Source organism: Podarcis bocagei (assembly GCF_964188305.1).
Source record: "Podarcis bocagei genome assembly, chromosome: 3".
NCBI classification, from domain to species: domain Eukaryota; kingdom Metazoa; phylum Chordata; class Lepidosauria; order Squamata; family Lacertidae; genus Podarcis; species Podarcis bocagei.
Window position 1 is genome coordinate 110,208,711 of NC_138127.1, and position 22,094 is coordinate 110,230,804.

Genomic DNA, 22,094 nt, shown 5'->3' on the forward strand with positions numbered 1-22,094 from the left:
GGTCTCTTCCTTCCTGGATTCTTCTGACGCCGACCCCCCGGACCCCCCTGTCTCCTTGCGCCGGGCTTTAGGACCTGGCTCTCTTTCAGGGCTGCCTACTGCGTCACTTTCCTGTGCATTTGAACTTGGCGCGCGCGCCCAACCTTCCACTTTCCGTCTGACCGTTTCTTCGCTCCCCGATGGAGGTGTGGCCACTCCAGACTCATGCCCTCCCCCCTGTTGTGAGCTGCCAGCGCTTGCTCCCTGGCTCCCTTCCTCTTCCCTGCTCTCTGGCAGTGACGCTGGTCCCGATTTCCAACTGCTCTCCTCTGAGTCCCCTCTGGCTCTATCTTCCTGGGGTGCCCCCCTAGACTCCCCCCTTGCCCTGGCCACTGGTGCTCCTTTCTGTGAATCTTCTGATTCACTGGAAAGGCTCGGAGATCTCGGGTCGTCGTCATCACTCATCTTTTCTTCTGCCTCCTCCCCTTCGCTCTCTGTTTCCTCCCTTGCTCTTGCCTCTGCTCCTGAACCCCTGACATCCATCCCCCCCTCGAAGCCCCCCGTTCTCCCCTCCCCTCCTTTCGGTGCGGGAGCTGGGTGCTGCTGTGTCAAAGGGACGAACGTCGGATACCGTTCGCTTCCCGTGGCGGGCCTCCATCTGAAGTCTCCCGGTTCTTCCTCCCTGCCCTCGTCGACGACGGTCACCTCCGCTTCCATCTCTGTGCCGCCGTGCTCGAAACCAGGGTCGTCCCCGAAAACGTCCATGTCCGTCTCTCCCTCACTTCCTCCTGGCGGCGTTGCTCGTCCTGGACCTTCCAGCCACTTCCTGCGCCACTGCTCCTCTGGTCTGTCATCCCACCAATACGAGGGTTCTGAGGCAGATCCCGAGGGGGACCCCTCCGGGGAACGGGCGTCTCGTATCGGGTCCTCGTCCGAGTCGAACCCCCGGAACGTGCTGGCAGAAAGCGTGGGCGTGAAAAGCCAGTCGTCGAAAAAGTCTTCTGGCATTGGCCTATGTGGGAAGAGGGCATGAAACTCATCTTTGAGCAGAGGTTCGTCCAAGGCGTAGCCGGCACCCAGCTGTTCGCACTGGCCGGGGTGCCCTCCTTGGCGAGAAAGTATTCTACCCCCTCTTCCCCCCATCTGGAGTCCAAAATCTCCGTGACTTCGTTGATGCGCTCCTCCTGTGCCACTCCCGCGTGCCCGGTTCTTTCTCTGAGTGGACTCGGTGCCGTTCTGGGTTCCTGAAACCTGTGAGCACCGATCTGTGGAACACCGGATGCATTCTGGAACCCTCCGGAAGCGCCAGCCTGAAAGCTACCGGGTTGACCTGCTCTTCGACTTGGTAGGGCCCCAGTTGCTTATGCCCTAGTTTCTTCTTGGCCAACGACCTGGCCGGCACTGCGTGGGCTGCTAACCAGACCCAGTCTCCCACATGGATCTCTTCGCCAACCCTTCTGTGTTTGTCCGCTTGTACCTTGTATGCGTATTTGGCCAGCTCCAGGTGCCGCCGCAGCTGATCGTGGACTTCCTGCAACTCCGACGCGAACGCATCTGCTGTCTGTGGCTCCCCCTCCCCCATTCTTTCCAGTCCCGGGAAGGTTCTGGGGTGCCTCCCGTTGTTGGCGAAGAACGGTGTGACCCCCGTGGACACGTGCTTCGTGTTGTTGTAGGCGAACTCGGCGAGCGGCAGGTAATCCACCCACGTCGCAGGCTGTTGATTCGCATAACATCTCAGGTACTGCTGCATGATGGCATTGACCCGCTCCGCTTGCCCGTTGGTCTGCGGGTGTCTTGCCGACGCCAGGTTGATCTTGACGTTCAGGAAGCCCATCAGCTTCTGCCAGAAATTCGAGATGAACTGCCGCCCCCGGTCGGACAGAATAGACCGTGGCAGACCGTGAACTTTGAACACGTGGTCTATGAACAGTTTGGCGGTTTGCTCCGCCGTGGCCACCTTAGCGCACGGAATGAAATGTGCCATCTTGGAAAACAAGTCCAGCACCACCAGCACTGCCGTCTTGCCCCTCGAGCTGGGCAGATCCGTGACAAAGTCCAGGGCCACCCTCTCCCATGGTTCGACCGGAGTCTGCAGCGGTTCCAACAGTCCGGCCGGCGGTCTGTGCACTGGCTTGGCCCTCTGGCAGGCGTCACACCTCGCCACGTAGTCCGCGACCTCCCCTCTCATTCCGGGCCACCAGAAATCCCTGGCGACTAATTCCACCGTCTTCTCCTTGCCAAAGTGCCCGGCAGTGGGCGCGTCGTGCAGCTGCTGCAGCACCTTGGCGCGAAGTTCGTCTCCCGGCACGTAGATGGCCCCTTTACGGATGAGCAATCCATCTCTCAGCTGGAACCTGTCGGTCGCTGCCGTGCCCCTTTGCACCTCTGCCATCTTTGCTTGCGCGAAGGAGTCATCCTGCAACGCTCGTCGCACCGCCTCCAGGTCCACGGTAGCCGCGGCGCACGCCCACACTGTTGGTGCGAAGATGTGCATGGCGGCCACTGGCGTTGCGTCCTCCAGATACTGTGGCTTACGGGAGAGAGCGTCCGCCATGATGTTGGTGTCCCCCGGGACATACTCTATTCGGAAGTCGAAGTTCGCAAAGAACTCAGCCCAACGTATCTGCCTCTGGTTCAGGAACTGTGCCGTGCGCCAGTGCTCCAGATTCTTGTGGTCCGTGCAAACCTGCACCGTGTGCTTGGCGCCGATCAGGAAGTGCCTCCAGGCTTTGAACGCTGCATGAATGGCCAGCAACTCCCTGTCCCAGATGGTGTAGTTCTGCTCGGACTTGCTGAGCTTTCTGGAGTAAAACGCTCCCGGCCGCCAAACCCCCTGCGGGTCTTTCTGCAGCAGGACTGCCCCCACGGCTCTGTCCAAGGCGTCTGTCTCCACCCTCATCGGCCTGCTGGGATCGACATGCAGCAGCTGCTCTTCCGACGTGAAGAGACGCTTGAGTGCCTGAAAGGACTGCTCCGCCTGCTCTGTCCAGATGAACCTCTTTTTCTTGGAGCTAAGCGTGTCCGTGATGGCCGCTGTCTGCATAGCGAAGCCTTTGATAAACTTGCGATAGAAGTTCGCAAAGCCGACAAACCGTTGGACCTCCTTCCGGTTGCGTGGGCTTTTCCAATCCAACACCGCTCGCACCTTGGCGCTGTCCATGGCGAGCCCCTTGTCAGACAACTTGTAGCCCAGAAAATCCACCTCAGTCACGTCGAATTGGCACTTCTCCAGCTTGGCGTAGAGCCTATGCTGCTTTAGCCTGCTCAGCACTTCCTTGACGTGTCTGTCATGCTCCTGCTGCGATTCCGAAAAGATCAGGATGTCATCTAAGAAACAGACGCACGTCTTGTAGAGAAGTCCCGCCAGCACGTGATGCATGAATGCTTGAAAAACGTGGGAGCCATTTTGCAATCCAAAAGGCATAACTCTATATTCGTAGGTGCCCAGTGGCGTGAACATGGCTGTCTTCCACTCATCTCCTTCCCGCATGCGAATGAGGTTGTACGCCCCTCGCAGGTCTAACTTGGTGAACACGCTGCCCTTCCGTACCTTAGCGAGGAGGTCGTCGATTCGGGGCATGGGGAAGTCCGATGGCTTGGTCACACTGTTTAAGATGCGATAGTCCATGACAAGTCTTTTTTGGGGCGTGTCCCGCTTCTTAACAAAGAATACAGGACTGCCCCCCGCTGCCTTGGACTCCCGGATGAAACCGCGCTCCAAATTATGATCTATGAACTCCTTGAGTTCCTGCAGTTCGTCCTCAGACATGGAATACAGCTTCCCTTTAGGCAGCGCCGCCCCCGGCAGCAGGTCAATTTTGCAGTCATATGGTCTGTGGGGGGGTAGCCTGTCTGCCTCCTTCTCGCAGAAAACCTCCAAAAATTCTGCGTACTTGTGGGGAATCGCTTGCAGCGTGCCTAGCAGCAGCTGTGTCTCCTCTTCCTCTCCTTCCTGCCGGGGCACGATGCAGTGTTCAGCACAAAATGAAGAGCCGAAGGTCAGCTGCCTCTGGTACCACGCCAGCGTTGGGCTGTGCTTGTCCAGCCAACTCATGCCCAATACAATGGGCGTGTCCGATAGTTGAGTGACGTTGAAGCTGATGATTTCCCTGTGATTCCCAAGTCGCATCACCATTGGTGGCGTCTGCTTCACCACTTGCCCCCCGAGCAGCTCCCTGCCATCCACCGTGACCACCTGCAGGGGCAGCGTGGCCGGCAGCAACTGTATAGCGTGCCGGTCTACAAAGTCCTGCCCTATAAAGTCCGCATTGCTTCCCGAGTCAATGGTGAGCGGCACGTCCATGGTGATTCCAGTGGGCAGCTGGAGCGATGCGGTGAGCCTCACTACTGGTTTGGGCGAGAGGGGGTTCACAGGCTGTAAAATCTCTGGGGACTGCTTCACTGACACGTCTGGCTGGGCCCCATTGCCTCTTCCTCCAGCCAGACTGCGTCGTTTCCCTGCTGTGGTTCTCCGTGCTGCGTTGCTGCAGTTACCATTGCTGAGGCTGCAGTGTGCTTGCGGAGCCTCCGGGGACACTCTTTCGCCATATGCCCTGGCTCCTCGCAGATGTAACACTTCCTGTTCCCTCTAGGAGGCTTCGCCGTCACTGTTGTCGGTGCTAGGGCTCTGGCTGCTGACTGAGCCCTTGCACTTCCAACCTCCATAGGTTCTGTCCCTCCTCCAGACGGAGGCGTGGATTGCGCACGCGCTGCTTCTCTGGGAAAGAAGGAGGGGCCCCCGGCTGGTTCGCGCCCTCCACGTCCTTCGTCCTTGCTCCACGGACGTTCTTCCAGCCGCACCCCCACCGCCAGCACCCTCTGAACGATCTCCTGCGTGGTCCGGGGTCTCTCCCCCCTCGCAATTTCATCTTTCACAGAGCCGTGCAATCCCTCCCAAAACAGGTCTCTTACAGGGGCCGAATCTCTGTCCCATTCCAGGGCACTGACCAAAGCGAAAAAGCGGGCATGGTACTGCCTTACGCTGGCCCTCCCTTGCTTCAGTCCATGTATCTGCTGCCGAGCAAGATCCACGTCAATGCTTGATAAAAAAACATCCATCCATCGCTTTAATAAAGGCATCCGCATTTTGGAGCGCCGGATCATTATCCCTCCACAAATTGCGCAGCCATGCTTTAGCATCCCCATGCAAATGGGACATGATGAATCCCACTTTCTCTTGCTCATCTCTAAAGTCTTTATTCAGCAGTTGCAGTGCGCACATTACGTCTGCTCTAAAATTGGGGTACTGTTGCAGATTCCCATCGAAGTGAGAGACCAGACCGCCTGTTCGTCTCGCCAACCCAATTCCCTCCTGTCTGGGTGTCAGTTGCCCTTGCTTCGTAAGCATGTCCAACCTGACCTGGAGATCCCTGCAGGCGGCAGCTGCCTCCTCCTCTCTCTTCCTGGATGCGAGAGCCTCGGCATTCAGTTGTGACACTGCTTCTCTGAGTTCCGCTATCTGCTGCTCAGCCGTCATGTCGGCTGCCGTTCGTGAGCTCGCGAGTAGGCACCTGCTTCTCTCCTCTCCTCGAGGCTGTCGATGCCCACAATCAAGGGACGGAGCTTACTGTCAGAGCTGCTTCCAGATCCTAGCTCACAGAGGATCACGCTAGCCAGCGATCATTAAGTAAAAGTCTTTATTGAATTACAGTTTCCATTCTCAAGCTGCTGCGTGCAACTCTACGTCTAGTGGCTAGATCGGCGAAGCTCCGTCTGAGTCTCCGCCCCTTGTGCACCAACTTAATATCCTAGCCCTGCTCCACCTTTTCCGCCTGACTGTTCTCCTCTGGGTCCCTCTGCCCCCCGGGGTCTCTTCCTTCCTGGATTCTTCTGACGCCGACCCCCCGGACCCCCCTGTCTCCTTGCGCCGGGCTTTAGGACCTGGCTCTCTTTCAGGGCTGCCTACTGCGTCACTTTCCTGTGCATTTGAACTTGGCGCGCGCGCCCAACCTTCCACTTTCCGTCTGACCGTTTCTTCGCTCCCCGATGGAGGTGTGGCCACTCCAGACTCATGCCCTCCCCCCTGTTGTGAGCTGCCAGCGCTTGCTCCCTGGCTCCCTTCCTCTTCCCTGCTCTCTGGCGGTGACGCTGGTCCCGATTTCCAACTGCTCTCCTCTGAGTCCCCTCTGGCTCTATCTTCCTGGGGTGCCCCCCTAGACTCCCCCCTTGCCCTGGCCACTGGTGCTCCTTTCTGTGAATCTTCTGATTCACCGGAAAGGCTCGGAGATCTCGGGTCGTCGTCATCACTCATCTTTTCTTCTGCCTCCTCCCCTTCGCTCTCTGTTTCCTCCCTTGCTCTTGCCTCTGCTCCTGAACCCCTGACAGTATGGTTGCAATATATTCTGAACAAAAAGCTAAATTGATTGTAAATAATGTAATAACTGAGGAACTTAAGATAGAAAAAGGAACACGACAGGGGTGCCCAATTTCCCCATTGCTTTTTATTTCAGTTCTGGAGGTGTTGCTGAATATGATTAGGAATGACCAGCAGGTTAAAGGAGTGCAGGTCGGAGCTAAACATTACAAGTTAAGAGCATTTGCAGATGACTTAGTATTGACTTTGCAAGAGCCAAACACTAGTACGAAAAAGGTGTTAGAAATAATCCAACAGTTTGGCCAGGTAGCTGGATTTAAGCTGAATAAACAAAAAACTAAAGTTTTAGGAAAAAACTTAACAGATATGGAAAAGGAGAAATTCCAAGAGGAGACAGGGTTGACGGTGGTCAAGAAGGTGAAATATCTAGGGGTTTATTTGACATCTAAAAATGTGAATTTGTATAAGGATAATTATGAAAAATGTTGGTCAGAAATCAAAAAAGATCTAGAAATATGGTCTAATCTGAAACTGTCAACGTTAGGCCGAATTGCAGTGATTAAAATGAATGTATTGCCTAGAATGTTATTTTTGTTTCAGACCTTGCAGATTCTTGACAAGATGGAATGTTTCAAGAGGTGGCAGAAAGATATCTCGAAATTTGTCTGGCAGGGCAAAAAGCCCAGAATTAAATTTAAAATATTGACAGATGCTAAAGAAAGAGGGGGTTTTGCCCTGCCGGACTTAAAATTGTACTATGAGGCAGCAGCGTTTTGCTGGCTGAAAGAGTGGATGCTCCTCGAGAACACAGACATTTTGGATCTGGAAGGTTTCAATAACGCATTTGGTTGGCACGCATATCTATGGTATGATAAAATTAAGCTGCAAAGTGCCTTTAAAAATCATATTGTCAGAAAAGCATTGTTTAATGTTTGGATAAGATACAAAGATCTGTTGGAAAACAAAACCCCTAGATGGGTGTCTCCAGTGGAAGCTAAAGCAGTGAAGAAACTCAATATGGAGGTCGGATGGCCGAAGTATTGGGAAATTTTGGAACAGGAGGGAGATAAATTGAAATTACAAAGTCATGAGAAAATGAAACATAAAGTACAAAATTGGTTTCAATATCATCAAGTAATGGAGTTTTTCAAACAGGATAGGAAAATTGGCTTCCAGGTGGAAAAATCAAAACTAGAGACTGAATTGTTAGAACCCAATACTAAGAATTTATCAAGAATGTATAACTTGCTGCTGAAATGGAATACACAGGATGAAACAGTTAAATCGGCTATGATTAAGTGGGCACAGGATATTGGTCATAACATTATGTCTGCTGACTGGGAATGGTTATGGAGCACCGGTATTAAATTTACGGCATGTAATGCCTTAAAGGAAAACATTATGAAAATGGTTTATAGGTGGTACATGACCCCAGTCAAGCTGGCAAAAATTTATCATTTGCCCGATAACAAGTGTTGGAAATGTAAAGAGACTGAAGGTACCTTCTATCACCTTTGGTGGACATGCCCGAAGATTAAGGCTTTCTGGGAAATGATTTATAATGAAATGAAAAAGGTACTTAAATGTACATTCCCTAAAAAACCAGAGGCCTTTCTCTTGGGCATTGTCGGCCAATTGGTGTCAAAGAGGGATAGAACTTTCTTTATGTATGCTACAACAGCAGCAAGAATACTCATCGCAAAGTATTGGAAGACACAAGATCTACCTACTCTGGAAGAATGGCAGATGAAAGTGATGGACTATGGCCGAGATGACAGGCAGAATCCGTGATCAAGGAAAAGAGACGGCGGAAGAAGAATGGAAAAAATTTAAGAGATACCTTAAGGACTATTATAAACTTGATGAATGTTAGAATGTTGAGGTTTGCAGGAAAAAAAAGGGATACAGTGACATAAGAACAGACTATAGAAAAGATTAAGATGACAGAGGTTGGAAAGGAATATTTAGAAGTTGCTAAAAAATTATGGACATTGGAATGCAGAAAGGGGGGGTATGGGGGAGTCCCGGAAAAGAGGTTTATGAAAAAATGTTATGAAATTATACGTGTTTGTATGTCTTTTTAGGTGTTTGTTTGTCTTTAAAAAATTTTGTAAAACCAATAAAACCAATAAAAATTTTATTAAAAAAAAACCAATAAAAATTTTATTAAAAAAATTTTATAAAAAAAAAAGAGGAAGGCACGCTTGACAAATCCACACCGTGATCAACTCCTGCCCAGAAGCCTATGCCCCCACTGTGGAAGGACGTGTGGATCCAGAATTGGCCACCATAGTCACTTACGGACTCACTGTTAAGACCGTGTTTATGGAAGACAATCTTACTCGGCTACAAGGGATCACCAAAGAAGAAGCCTCAGATTTGATTTCTGATACCATTTTGTGGGAGTGACGCTCCACCGGTGCTGACGCTCCACCGGCATGCCACAACGTGCCAAGGAGCCTTGCGGCCACTCTCCCTGAACTCTAGCCTCTAGGCCAGAAGACAGGGTTTCCCCCCAGACCGTTTGTCCTCTCACAGATTTGGTTACTAGACATCGCTTGGCTGGAGCGTGACCGGGGACGCAGACGTAATCAAGTACCGGGGAAAACATTTTAGGGAAACACCTGCTGACATGTGTATTTGACAAAGCTGGAAATGTGCTTAGATGGAGATACGTCATGTTCAGGGTGGTTTCACTACTGTATCCAATTGCTGACTTCTGCTAATAAAAGGAGCCTCTGCACAGCTAGTCGGCAGCTTGCTTGGAGCATAGAATCATAGAATCATAGAATCCTAGAGTTGGAAGAGACCACAAGGGCCATCGAGTCCAACCCCCTGCCAAGCAGGAAACACCATCAGAGCACTCCTGACATATGGTTGTCAAGCCTCTGCTTAAAGACCTCCAAAGGAGGAGACTCCACCACACTCCTTGGCAGCAAATTCCACTGTCGAACAGCTCTTACTGTCAGGATGTTCTTCCTAATGTTTAGGTGGAATCTTCTTTCTTGTAGTTTGGATCCATTGCTCCGTGTCCGCTTCTCTGGAGCAGCAGAAAACAACCTTTCTCCCTCCTCTATGTGACATCCTTTTATATATTTGAACATGGCTAACATATCACCCCTTAACCTCCTCTTCTCCAGGCTCTTCTTGTCTTGTTATTTGCTTTCTAAATAAAACCCTTGATGTTACTATTCCAACCACAGTTGATTCTGCTGCCTTCTGCTGTAAAGGACTGAGTTTATTTGCTGCAAACGGGAGTCACCGTATTTTTCGCTCTATAAGATGCACCAGACCATAAGACGCACCTAGTTTTTGGAGGAGAAAAACAAGAAAAAAAAATATTCTGAATCTCAGAAGTCAGAACAGCAAGAGGGATCGCTGCGCAGTGAAAGCAGCGATCCCTCTTGCTGTTCTGGCTTCTGGGATAGCTGCGCAGCCTGCATCTGCTCCATAAGACGCACAGACATTTCCCCTTACTTTTTAAGAGGGAAAAAGTGAGTCTTATAGAGCAAAAAATACGGTAAATGTGCACAGTTCTGTGCGCACAGCACCCCAGAAGGCCAATGCCCCTCCTTGGTGGGGCTGCTCACCCCATCCCTTAATGAAGCCATACCAACCTATGGTGACCTCAAAGTTGATGGGCTTGTCTCCATTCTTCCTGTCAATCATGGTGGCCTCCAGGAAGGATCCAAAGAGAAAGAACTCATCCATCTTGCCCGTGCAGTTCTGTTGGGTGGGAGAAGGACATAAGACGAACTTAGGAAGTTGGAGATTTGGGGTAGAATGAATTTATTGTTCTGGGGAAGAATATCAGTGATTAAAACGATTGTCTTGCTAAGAATGTTATTTTTATTCCAATCAATCCTGGTGATAGGCGGTACTCGAAGCTTTAAAGAATGGCAAAAAAATATTTCCAGATTCATATGGCAGGGGAAGAAACCAAGGATAAAATATAAATTGCTATCAGATGTTAAGGGGTGGGGTTCGCCTTGCTGGACTTAAAACTATATTATGAGGCATCCTGTATTTGCTGGATCTGGGATCGGATAATATTGAGAAATGGGGATATTTTAGATTTAGAAGGACATGATAACACATTTGGATGGCATGCATCTTTATGGTATGAAAAAGCAAAGGTACATGAAGGTTTTCAGAATCATATACTAAGGAAATCAATTTTTAGGGTATGGGGAAAAATATAAAAAATTATTAGAACAAAAGGACATAAGAAGAACTTGCTGCATCAGGCTAGAAGGAACCCTGACAGTCAAGGCAAGTTCGGCAGATGTGTGAGGAGAGGGTATAGAATCATTGAACTATAGAGTTGGAAGGGACCCCAGAAGCCATCTAGTCCAGCCCCTTGCAATGCAAGAAGTAAGTACAGTGGTGCCTTGCAAGATGAAAAGAATCCGTTCTGTGATTCTCTTCGTCTAGCGGTTTTTTCGTCTTGCGAAGCAAGCCCATTGAGGGATTAGTGGATTAGCGCTATTAGCAGCTTTTAGCGGCTTTTAGCGGCTTATCTGCTGATCGGATCAGCTGATAAGCGGCTTAGCGGCTTAGAAAAAGGAGGGAAGGGGAAAAACCAGCAGGAACTCATAAGACATTTTCGTCTTGCGAAGCAAGCCCATAGGAAATTCGTTTTGCGAAGCACCTCCAAAACGGAAAACTCTTTCGTCTAGCGAGTTTTCTGTCTTGCGAGGCATTCGTCTTGCGGGGTACCACTGCAAGGCCCATTTATTTAACTAAAGCAACTGAGAGAAATAAGGGTGCTGCCTCTGGGGTCCAAACCCTGCAATAACTCACAAGTCAGGAGCTAAATCCTAGGGGAAGGAAATCCATAGAAAAGCTAGTGTTCCCTGCTACCCTTGCGGTGGAGCTTAAGGAACCACAGAATAAACAAGAACTAGCAAGGAAAGGATAATAATAACAATAATTTTATTATTTATACCCTGCCCATCTGGCTGGGTTGGGCCAGGATCAGAGACTTACGTCGGCAACTGCCGTGGCCATCTCGACTTGGACTTCGGTGGAGCTGGTGAGCTCCGGATTGCTGGTATCCAAGATTTCCACGGCCAAGCTGAGCAGGAGGCGGGCACGGAAGGAGACTCCTTCGCCCAGGCCCTCGTTCAAGTCCTGGTGCTCATCCATCAGGGTGTAGTTGCGCGTAGAGCCGTACATGTTCACCCAGGCAGGGCCAAACGTGGGCAGGAAGCCTGGCCAAGAACAGCAGAGCAAAGGGAAGAAGGTCAATGTTGACGCAGCACATCGTTAACCTGCGGAACTCGCTCCAGCAGGAGGCAATAGCAGACACCAAATAATAATAATAATAATAATAATAATAATAATAATAATAATAATAATAATAATAATAATTTATTTATACCCCGCCCATCTGGCTGGGTTTTCTCAGTCACTCTGGGCGGTTTCCAAAAAAATATTAAAATACAGTAATACATCAAACATTAAAAGCTTCCCTAAACAGGGCTGCCTTCAGATGTCTTCTAAAAGTCTGGTAGTTGTTGTTCTCTTTGACATCTGGTGGGAGGGCGTTCCGTTCCACAGGGAGGGCGCAACTACCAAGAAGGCCCTCTGCCTGGTTCCCTGTAACTTGGCTTCTCGCAGTGAGGGAACCACCAGAAGGCCCTCGGTGCTGGACCTCAGTGTCCGGGCAGAATGATGGGGGTGGAGACGCTCCTTCAGGTATACTGGACCAAGGCAGTTTAGGGCTTTAAAGGTCAGCACGTACTGGGAGCCAATGTAGGTCTTTCAAGACCGGTGATATATGGTCTTGGCGGTCGCTCCCAGTCACCAGTCTGGCTGCTGCGTTCTGGATTAGTTGGTTTCCGGGTCGCCTTCAAAGGTAGCCCCACGTAGAGCGCATTGCAGTAGTCCAAGCGGGAGATAACTAGAGCATGCACCAGTTTGGCGAGGCAGTCTGCGGGCAGGTAGGGTCTCAGCCTGCATACCAGATGGAGCTGGTAGACAGCTGCCCTGGACACAGAATTGACCTGCGCCTCCATGGACAGCTCTGAGTGCAAAATGACTCCCAGGCTGCGCACCTGGTCCTTCAGAGGCACAGTTGCCCCATTCAGGACCAGGGAATTGGATAACTTTAAAAGAAAATTAGACCAAACTAATACTGTACAGTGGTACCTTGCAAGACGAATGCCTCGCAAGACAAAAAACTCGCTAGACGAAAGGTTTTTCCGTTTTCGATTTGCCTCGCAAGACGAATTTCCCTATGGGCTTGTTTCGCAAGACGAAAACGTCTTGCGACTTTGTTTCCTTTGTCTAAAAACAAAGACATGTTTTGTTTATAAAGTTAATTTATTTTCCCTTCAATTTTTGAACTGCTCTTTACAGTATGTGTGACTTTAAAGAGCAGTTAATAAACTGTTGTTGTACCAAATTTGGCTTTGTTTGGACTTTTTTTGACCATAGGAACGCATTAATTGATTTTCAATGCATTCCTATGGGATTTCGTGATTCGCAAGACGAAAAATTTGCTAGACGACAAAACTTGCGGAACGAATTAATTTCGTTTTGCGGGGCACCACTGTATTAAGTCTATCCTGGATATGCTGTGCTGGTTTTGTTTTTGCTTTTTTGCAAAACAATGGCACTTCGTTCGTGCTTCACCTCACCTTTGTCTCCTTCGTTGGAGATCTTCCTGAGGTCGATGAAATGGGTCCCAATGGCCACGTCGTTGACCTTGTCAGAATCACGGATCTGGACCTTGATGCGCTTGCACAGTGGGGGGAACATTTCTGTGAAGACAATCTGCTCATTCCACGTGGGCTCGTAGCTGCTTTTCTGGACTGAGGTTTTCCCCTGAGAAAGACATAAGGAGATAAGGACACCAGAAGAACCTCAACGGGCCAAAACCTGAAGGTCCGTCTATCCCAGCATCCTGTCTCCAAGAGTGGAGAGGCAGATGTTCCCAGGAAGCCTACAGACAACCACGTTCTCCTACTGTTGTTTGAAGAAGAAGACGAAGAGTTTGGATTTGATATCCCGCTTTATCACTACCCGAAGGAGTCTCAAAGCAGCTCACATTCTCCTTTCCCTTCCTGCCCCACAACAAACACTCTGTGAGGTGAGTGGGGCTGAGAGACTTCAAAGAAGTGTGACTGGCCCAAGGTCACCCAGCAGCTGCAGGTGGAGGAGCGGAGACGCGAACCCGGTTCCCCAGATTACGAGTCCACCGCTCTTCACCACTACACCACACTGGCTCTTGCCAGCAACGTGCATTCAAAGGTAAGCTGCTCCTGGTGCTGGAGGTTCTATATAGTCCTCAGGAACTGCATCCCTTGATAGGGATCTTCTGGGAATGATCTAATAGAAGCCAGTGGCCATCTAAGGCTGATCAAAGGTCCCAGGCCACAACCAGATTGAGCCACGCAGCAGGAGATTACAATTTCATAGAATACAATTTCATAGAATCATATTGGTCTCCCTCCTCTGCACACCTTCCAACTTATCATCATCCTTCTTAAATTGTGGTACCCAGAATTGGATGAAGGACTCCAGGTGGGGGTCTGACCAACAAGGAATAACATGGTACTATTCCTTCCTTTAAGGTGATAGTCCTTTAAAGGAATAGACGCGGGTGGCGCTGTGGGTTAAACCACAGAGCCTCGGACTTGCCGATCCTTGTGGTTTGAAATTTGACAAGCAAAGTTATTGTTTTCAGACCTTTTGATATCTAAACCGATATAATAATTCAAATTTCTTCTATTTATTGAATGGCCGTTGCAGTCTAACTGATTAGAACGATGGTCCAAAGGATGCACATCATTAAACATAAGCCAGCTGTCTCTCTGCAGGTGAGGGGGACTCTCAGGTGGGCAGAGTCTTGAGGCTCTCTTAACATGCCCACATACCTTTTGTCCTGCAAAGAGGACTTGGACGTAGGGGTCCACCAGGTCCTTGTTCTCTCCAATGAGGGCCTTCTTGACGTTGGCCATGATGCTGGTGTTCATGCGAGGGAGACCCTCTGCCCGGTAGATCTTGATGTAGAAGCGCGCCCACTGCCTCTCCGGAGGGACGCCGTCGGGAAGGAGCAGGTTCCTGCAAGACACGGTCAAGACCGTTTTGGGAAACGATATACAATGAGTTGAAGAAAATGTTCCATCTGACATTTGTTAAGAAACCTGAAGCACTCTTGCCACCGTTGTTGCATACATGAAAATGTTCTTCAATTTCCTTGGCAGGTTATTTCCTACGATGCCTAACAAAAATGCTTCAGGCTTTTTTACAAATGTTAATTGGAACATTTTCTTCAACTCATTGTATATCATTTCCCAGTTTTTTTAAATCTTACTACAGTCCCACCACATATGGTAAAAAGTCCCTTCTTTTTCCTTACATTTCCAGCATATATTTGAAGCAGTTTTATACATTCTTCCTATCTGCACTGGTGTTATATACCATCTATGCATCATTTTCATGTAATTTCCTTTCAGCAAAGAACAATCTGTAAAAGAGTGGTGTAGTGGTTAAGAGTAGTGGACTCATAATCTGGTGAACCGGGTTCGCTTCCCTGCTCCTTCACATGCAGCTGCTGGGTGACCTTGGGCCAGTCACACTTCTCTGAAGTCTCTCAGCCTCACTCACCTCACAGAGTGTTTGTTGTGGGGGAGGAAGGGAAAGGAGATTGTGAGCCACTTTGAGACCCCACTTTAAGGCAGGGGTCAGCAACCTAAGGCCCATGGGCCACAAATGGCCCACGGGGGTTGTTTAACTGGCCCCCAAGCCGCCCCTGAACCAAGTCCCCATGCGCTGTCCTAAACTGGCATGGGGACTTGCTTCTCTAGCGCCAAAAATCTCGTCTGTGTTGCGTCTCTGCTGGAGTGAACTGGCCCAGGTGAGGTAAAGCTTGCCGACCCCTGCCTTAAGGGGGAGTGAAAGGTGGCATATCAAGTCCAAACTCCTCTTCTTCTCCTCCTCCTCCTCTCTCTCCTTCGTCCCTTTCCCCTCCCTCTGCTCTTCTCTCCTTCCTCGCCCTCTCCCCTCCTCACCCCTCAATGTCGTCCTCGTCCGTCTCGTTCGCCTTGTGGGGCGTCTTGATGTTGTCCCCTTTGCCCACCACCGCGATGTCCACCTTCACATAGCCCTTCAGCCCCGCCGTGATGTCCTCCGGGTCCGAGAGGAGCGCCCACTTGTGGTAGAACTGGTGCTCTGCAAGGAGAAGGCAAGGAGCCACCATGAGACCCTGCGAGGTGGGCCAGGGAAAGGGAAGGATCGCACACAAGTTGAGCATCTAGGCAGAGCCTCGCGCCTTTGTTCCCCCAGGTGGACTGGTGCAAGAACCGCTGCTTCATTAGGCTCTCAATGCTGCCTGGGAAACAGTCCCTGGGACTTTCCACATTGGATCCCGGGACGCCAGGGGGGACACCAGCCCACAATGGCGCCCACAGAAGGGGATGGGCAGACTTCTGTGAAACCCATTATCAGCGAGGAACATGTCATTCTGCAACCAGTTTAGGAGGATCCTAGCGGCTAAAAATCTGTGGGATGTAATCCACAGGGAGCAGTCAAATGCAACATTCCTTGTTTTCCTAGAGTGGACATGCAAGGGGATGTTTGGTCCAGCCAGTCAAAACTTCCTGTTCCTTTTGATAGAATGTGGGTTTGACCTTACCTGTCCAGGTAACAAAAGGACGAGTCACGGAGCACACCTCTCTCTTTTTGACTCCCTTCTTCATTCGACCAGCTTCTAGCTAGGACTGCTCTGCTAGCTCTCAGCTAGCAGCAGCACTCGGATTATTCCCCCATATGGGGTAGATCTACATGTACATATTTCTAACTAAGTCTGCCTTCAGGAATCCAAGTGTGAACTGATGTGAGTAAACTTCTCTTATTGACTACAAATAAGATTGTGGTGTATTTATTCTTTTAAGAGGGATTCAAGGGAAGTTACCAGGAACGTACAACTCAATCTGAGACAGACTGAATTGTGTAATAGTGAGAGGCTCCGCCGAAACCCGGAAGTACCGGAACAGGTTACTTCCGGGTTTCAGTGGTAACGCATGTGCAGAAGCGCCAAATTGCAACCCGCGTGTGTGCAGACGCACTGCTGGGGGTTGCGGACGCTGTGGGATGCGGACGTGCATCCTGCACGGATCACGTTCTCAACCCGAGCATCCACTGTATTTGTAACTAAGTCTGCCTTCAGGGATCCAACCGTGAACTGATGTAAGTAAACTTCTTTTATTGACTTTGAATAAGATAGTGGCGTCTTTATTCTTTTAAGAGGGATTCAAGGGAACTTTCCAGGAACATACAATTCAATCTGAGACAGACTGAATTGTATACTAGTGAGAGGCTCACACGAGCCTGCAACCAGCTATCTGCTGTGCATGTAAAAAGGGGAATGTAAACTCTGATAAGTAAAGGAACTTGCTAGCACAAGTTAGGAAGGATATTAATAAATAATATATCCTCTCCTGCCACCCTGAACATTCTCACAAAAAGAATGTCAGATAAAGTGCAGCGAGGGCTCTGGACACACAGGAAAAAAATGGTTTGAGTAAGTGTTTCCCAGGACTGTGGTTGGATAAAGAGATGGTGAGGTGTTGGGGTGGCAGAGGGTGGATGACTAGAGAAATGAACAGCTAAAATGATGCCCTGTGTTCCTGCATTACAGAGGATCATACTAGGAAGCATAGCTGTCAACTTTTCCCTTTACTTGCGAGGAATCCTATTTGGAATAAGGGAATTTCCCTTAAAAAAAGGGAAACGTTGACAGCTATGCTTGGAAACCCTCAGGGTCCCTTGTAGCTCTATGATTCTATGAATAAAATTTGGCTAACTGGAAATTTGGTGCCAGCCTCCATACTGAACCGCCAAGGAGACGTTTCTCCCACAGCTACTGCCGCTGTCCTGACAGCACGAGAACAGCCTTCCACACCAGGAAAAAAAAACTTTTGCCACCTACCTGGCTGGGTGTAAACGGTTCCGACGTCCATTTTGAAGGAGCCAACTAAGGTTCCACTGCGCAGGAGGTTTTTGGAATGAATCACCTTCAGGTTAAAGGGGGGGGGGTAGAGAATTGGAGGCGAGGTTTAGCGAGGAGCCTACCTTGTGCCTCACAGCAGACATTTCTGAGGAATGTGATAAACAGGCACCTACTGAACCCTAAATGCTACAGAAATGTTTGTTTGTCTGTTTGTTTTAACTGATAGGATGGATGTAAATGCAGGAATTCACTTCAGTTAGCAAGGTGGCCAGTCAGTCCAATGCTGTTTCTAAACGGTGGGTATTACCGTATTTTTCACTCCATAAGATGCACTTTTTTCCTCCTAAAAAGTAAGGGGAAATGTCTGTGCGTCTTATGGAGCAAATGTGAGGTCGGTCGCTGGCTCCCTTGCCCAGGCCTCCATTTTTTAATGTTCTGCAGGCGGAGGCTGTTTGTTTCCCCAGCGACATGGGACTGGCTGATTAGATTATCTGTCTGGAAACTGTAGAAACGGCTCCCTTTCCTTTCCTAAAGAAGTTGCAGAACTGTGAGTTGAACCCCATAAAAACAGGATTTTTTTTCCCTTTGCAGAGTAAGCTCAACAACTTTGAGCTGATCCTCAAAAAATTGGGCTTTCCCCTTTTGCAAAAGAAGCTGCACAACTGTGAACTGAGCCCCCCAAAACGGAGCTTTCCCCCTTTCCTCCTCTAAAAACTAGGTGTGCCTTATGGTCAGGTGCATCTTATGCAGCGAAAAATACAGTAAATTACCCACTGAGGAAAGTCAAAACCCACAAGCTGTACCCAATGCAGTACCGTATTGGCCTGAATATAAGCTGCACCCAAATATAGGCTGCACCTTTAAAATTGGAGGGGGGAGAAAAGAGAGAGACACCCCCCCCCAAATATAATCTGCTCCCTTCCTCGCTGCTCCTGGCTGCATCCTGGGTGCAAGGGGAGGAGCTGCGCTGTGTTGCTGGCGGCCTTTCCCCTTCCTCTCTCTCTTTCTTCCTGGCCTTGGGGGAGAGTGTGAGGGTCTATGCACTGGGCGGGCTCTGCTTTGCCATGCTGCTAGAGCTGTTTGCCCAGCACTCCTGGTTGCATAGCATAAGGTCATGAATATAAGCCGCACTTTAACTTTTCACGGTTGGAATTTGGGCGAAAGGTGAGACTTATATTCAGGACAATACGGCATATCTTACATGCAGGTTTGGTGCAAAGATTACATGTACATGCGAAAATTGCATATATCCAAACCTTCGTGCAGTGCAGTGGTTCTCAACCTGTGGGTCCCCAGATGTTGTTGGTCTACAACTCCCATCATCCCTGAGCTCTGGCCTAGGGACGATGGGAGTTGTAGTCCAACAACATCTGGGGACCCACAGGTTGAGAACCGCTGCCTTAGTGGGTGAGGCAGAGAGACAGAATTTCCCACACTCCCAGAGCCCAGCAAGCAATGCTGGGAGCTTAAAAACTCTTTTTGTGGAGGGTAACCTAAGCACAGGGACGCGGGTGGCGCTGTGGGTTAAACCACAGAGCCTAGGACTTGCTGATCAGAAGGTCGGCGGTTCGAATCCCCGCGATGACGGAGTGAGCTCCCGTTGCTCGGTCCCTGCCCCTGCCAACCTAGCAGTTCGAAAGCACATCAAAGTGCAAGTAGATAAATAGGTACCGCTCCGACGGGAAGGTAAACGGTGTTTCCGTGCGCTGCTCTGGTTCGCCAGAAGCGGCTTAGTCATGCTGGCCACATGATCTGGAAGCTGTGCACCAGCTCCCTTGGCCAGTAAAGCGAGATGAGCGCCGCAACCCCAGAGTCGTCCACAACTGGACCTAATGGTCAGGGGTCCCTTTACCTTTACCTAACCTAAGCACAAAATATATTTTAAGCTCTCTGCCTTGCTTGCTGGGCAAAGCCTGCTCTCATTCTGAGAGGCTAAGGATGCTTGCACAAGATCCAGCAGGAACCCAGATGGTCCCATGAGATCTCGCGCACAGAGCCAATGTGCACAGCCATTTGAGATTCACATTTCTCTGCATTTTGCAACAGCAGTACTCGACCAAAACCATGTAGAACAGAAATGCACACATTGGAGAGAAGCACGCATGATGCTATATCAGTGGAAGAAACATACAGGAATGCTATGCTGCAGAGGAAATTGCTTGCAAAAATATGTGTGTTAGATAAAACAGTGTTTAAACCCATTTCTTGGGGGATGAAGGTCTAGCCTCAAATGCCCTAGAGTTGATTCATGTGCTGGTTTGGAGCATCAGGTATTTCTCTTAAATGGTACCCAATTTCTTCATCTGCATCTGTTCCAGCTCTCCTAAGGTTGTCTGTTCATCCTCTATCTCAAAACTGGCCAGTTTACAAGAATTCTCCAACAGAGACAAGAGAGCAGGCAGAGAATTTTGCTCACCGATATCTTGACGATTTTGTCGAACATGACATCTGGGGGAACGTGGAAGTCGAAGACAAAATACTGGGAGCAGGGAGGAAGGAGAAAGAAAAGGGGTGTGAGGGATTAGCCATGGTAAGAAAGAACATGATTAAAAAAGCAAAACCCAATGTATAGCATTCTAAAAAGCCACTTCCGATGTAGAAGGAAGTGGGGTTGCGGGCTTCACCCTCCCACCATGCGCGTGGGGGCTGGCTCTCAGCCTCCATGCGATTGAGGGAATCCTGATCGCATCATCCCCTGGCCAGCCAATCGGCTGGCCTGGGGGCGTGGCCTGCTCCATTTAATGCAGGGGCGGCTTGGGATCTCAATCTTTGTGGTCGCCATTGAGGGGCCTGGTAGGAATTTTTCCACTCGGCAAATTGGCACCAGCCACTTGGTTTTTGCCTATCTCATAGCAAATCATCACAACTTTCTGGGTATTGGCGGTTAGGCATTCGTATTGCTCTGTAGATGGAAGAGGGGAGGTAGCGCCATCATCTGCCCCACATATTGAAGGGTAGTCCGGTAAAGGATTCCGGGGGGCGTGGCCCTGTCCGAAGTCTATAGAGGTGAGGGCCTAAGGCACACCCCCTAGTGGTGACCCCGGGGGAGTTCCTAGTTGATGTGCATCAGCAGGACTCCCCCTACTGGTGGTTAACCCTTCCCGGTCTTCAAGTGAACAGGCTGAAGCCGGATAGTCGGTTAGGACCAATGCCTAAGCCAATACCGCTCATCACCTGTAACCAATAAAGCTGTGGCCATATTTAGCCCATTAACCTTAAATATCTGTGTCCTGTGTCTTTATTTCCACTGGGGGGAGGCGGGAACTCGCCACGCAACAGCCTTTCTCAACCTTGGGTCCCCAGATGTTGTTGGACTACAACTCCCATCATTCCTAGCCAGCATGACCAGTGGTCAGGGATGATGGGAGTTGTAGTTCTAGAACATCTGGGGACCCAAGGCTGAGAAAGGCTGTTCTAGAATCTCAATATTCTGCTGCCACAGCCAAGGCAGAAATAAGGGTGAAAGTCTACAATTCCCTTAAAATATGAAGGGGGGGATTCTTGAATTTTGAAAAAGTGGTGGGTTTCTTAAATCATTTTTTCTTAGCAAGACATTCAAATATCAGTATTCAGGGATAAGAGCACTCTTTGGGTCCTTTGCTGCATTGCTGCACTGAAACATTCCCTTTGCAGAATTTTTAACTTAAGTTAAAATTGTCATTACGCACAGGAGGGATGGATCAGTCCCGCCCAGCCTCTTGCAAAGGAGACACAGGGCTTATCCACACGGCACAGGCAGAGACCTCACCTCATTGTAGTAGGGGCAGTTGGTCGATTCTTTCATGGACGTATATTTCTTCTCGTCCCCCACCTCCACGCAGACCACGGGGTCCATGTTGAGCCCCACCAGCTGCCGCGCCTCAATGACCGTGACGCTGACCTGGTCGGAGAAGGAAGAGGCGGTTAGCCGTGACCTGGGCCACTCAGATTTTGGCGCCATCTTCCTTTATTCCCTCTCCCCGCTCTTGTCCCTAAAGGGAGCTGTGGGGCATTACTGCAGTCAAACCAGAAACTGTGGAGAGTGTCAAAATAAAAAAAAATTCCTTCCAGTAGCACCTTAAAGACCAACTAAGTTAGTTCTTGGTATGAGCTTTCGTGTGCATGCACACTTCTTCAGATACACTGAAACAGAAGTTGCCAGATCCTTCTATATAGTGAGAAGGTGGGGAGGGGTGTTACTCAGAAGGGAGGGTGCGAATGGGAGATTGGCAGATAGCTGAGAGAGCCTCTTGACGACTCTTAACGACTGTAATAGGTCTTACAGGAAAAGGCAAGGGGTGGGAAGGTGAGAAATGGTTTAGTTATGTATAGTGAGATAAGAATCCAATGTCTTTGTTCAGTCCAGGTCTTTTCATGGTTTTAAGTTTGGTAATGAGTTGTAATTCAGCAGCTTCTCTTTCCAGTCTATTTCTGAAATTCCTTTGTAGTAAAACAGCTACTTTGAGATCTTGTATAGAATGTCCTGGGAGATTGAAGTGTTCTCCTACTGGTTTCTCTGTTCTGTGATTCTTGATGTCAGATTTATGTCCGTTTATTCTTTGGCGTAAGGTTTGGCCTGTTTGTCCAATATAGAGAGCTGAAGGACACTGTTGGCATTTGATGGCATACACAATGTTAGACGATGAGCAATTAAATAGTCCCGAGATGGTATGTGTGATGTTGTTGGGGCCAGTAATGGTGTTGTCCAGGTGTATGTGGCAGCAAAGTTGGCATCTGGGTTTATTGCAGGCTCTGGTGCCAGTGTCTGTGTTAAGTCTGGTTGTAGTATTATTGTGGGTTAGGAGTTGTTTAAGATTGGGTGGCTGTCTGTAGGCAATGAAAGGTCTTCCTCCCAGGGCTTGA

At 49.5% G+C, this 22,094-nt stretch overlaps 1 protein-coding gene across 17 annotated transcripts in view; it reads right to left on the reverse strand.

Moving 5' to 3' along the window:
• Positions 1-22,094, reverse strand: part of OTOF (otoferlin) — a 218,315-nt gene that overhangs the window by 86,084 nt on the left and 110,137 nt on the right. For all 17 annotated transcript variants that reach the window (XM_081188315.1, XM_081188324.1, XM_081188322.1 and 14 more), the window contains 8 exons: positions 21,001-21,132; positions 19,669-19,731; positions 17,232-17,316; positions 15,313-15,472; positions 14,176-14,362; positions 12,937-13,123; positions 11,282-11,505; positions 9,910-10,018 (listed from right to left, as the gene is read on the reverse strand). In XM_081188315.1, coding sequence (XP_081044441.1) covers positions 9,910-10,018; positions 11,282-11,505; positions 12,937-13,123; positions 14,176-14,362; positions 15,313-15,472; positions 17,232-17,316; positions 19,669-19,731; positions 21,001-21,132 — 1,147 coding nt within the window. The remainder of the gene's footprint in view (positions 1-9,909; positions 10,019-11,281; positions 11,506-12,936; positions 13,124-14,175; positions 14,363-15,312; positions 15,473-17,231; positions 17,317-19,668; positions 19,732-21,000; positions 21,133-22,094) is intronic.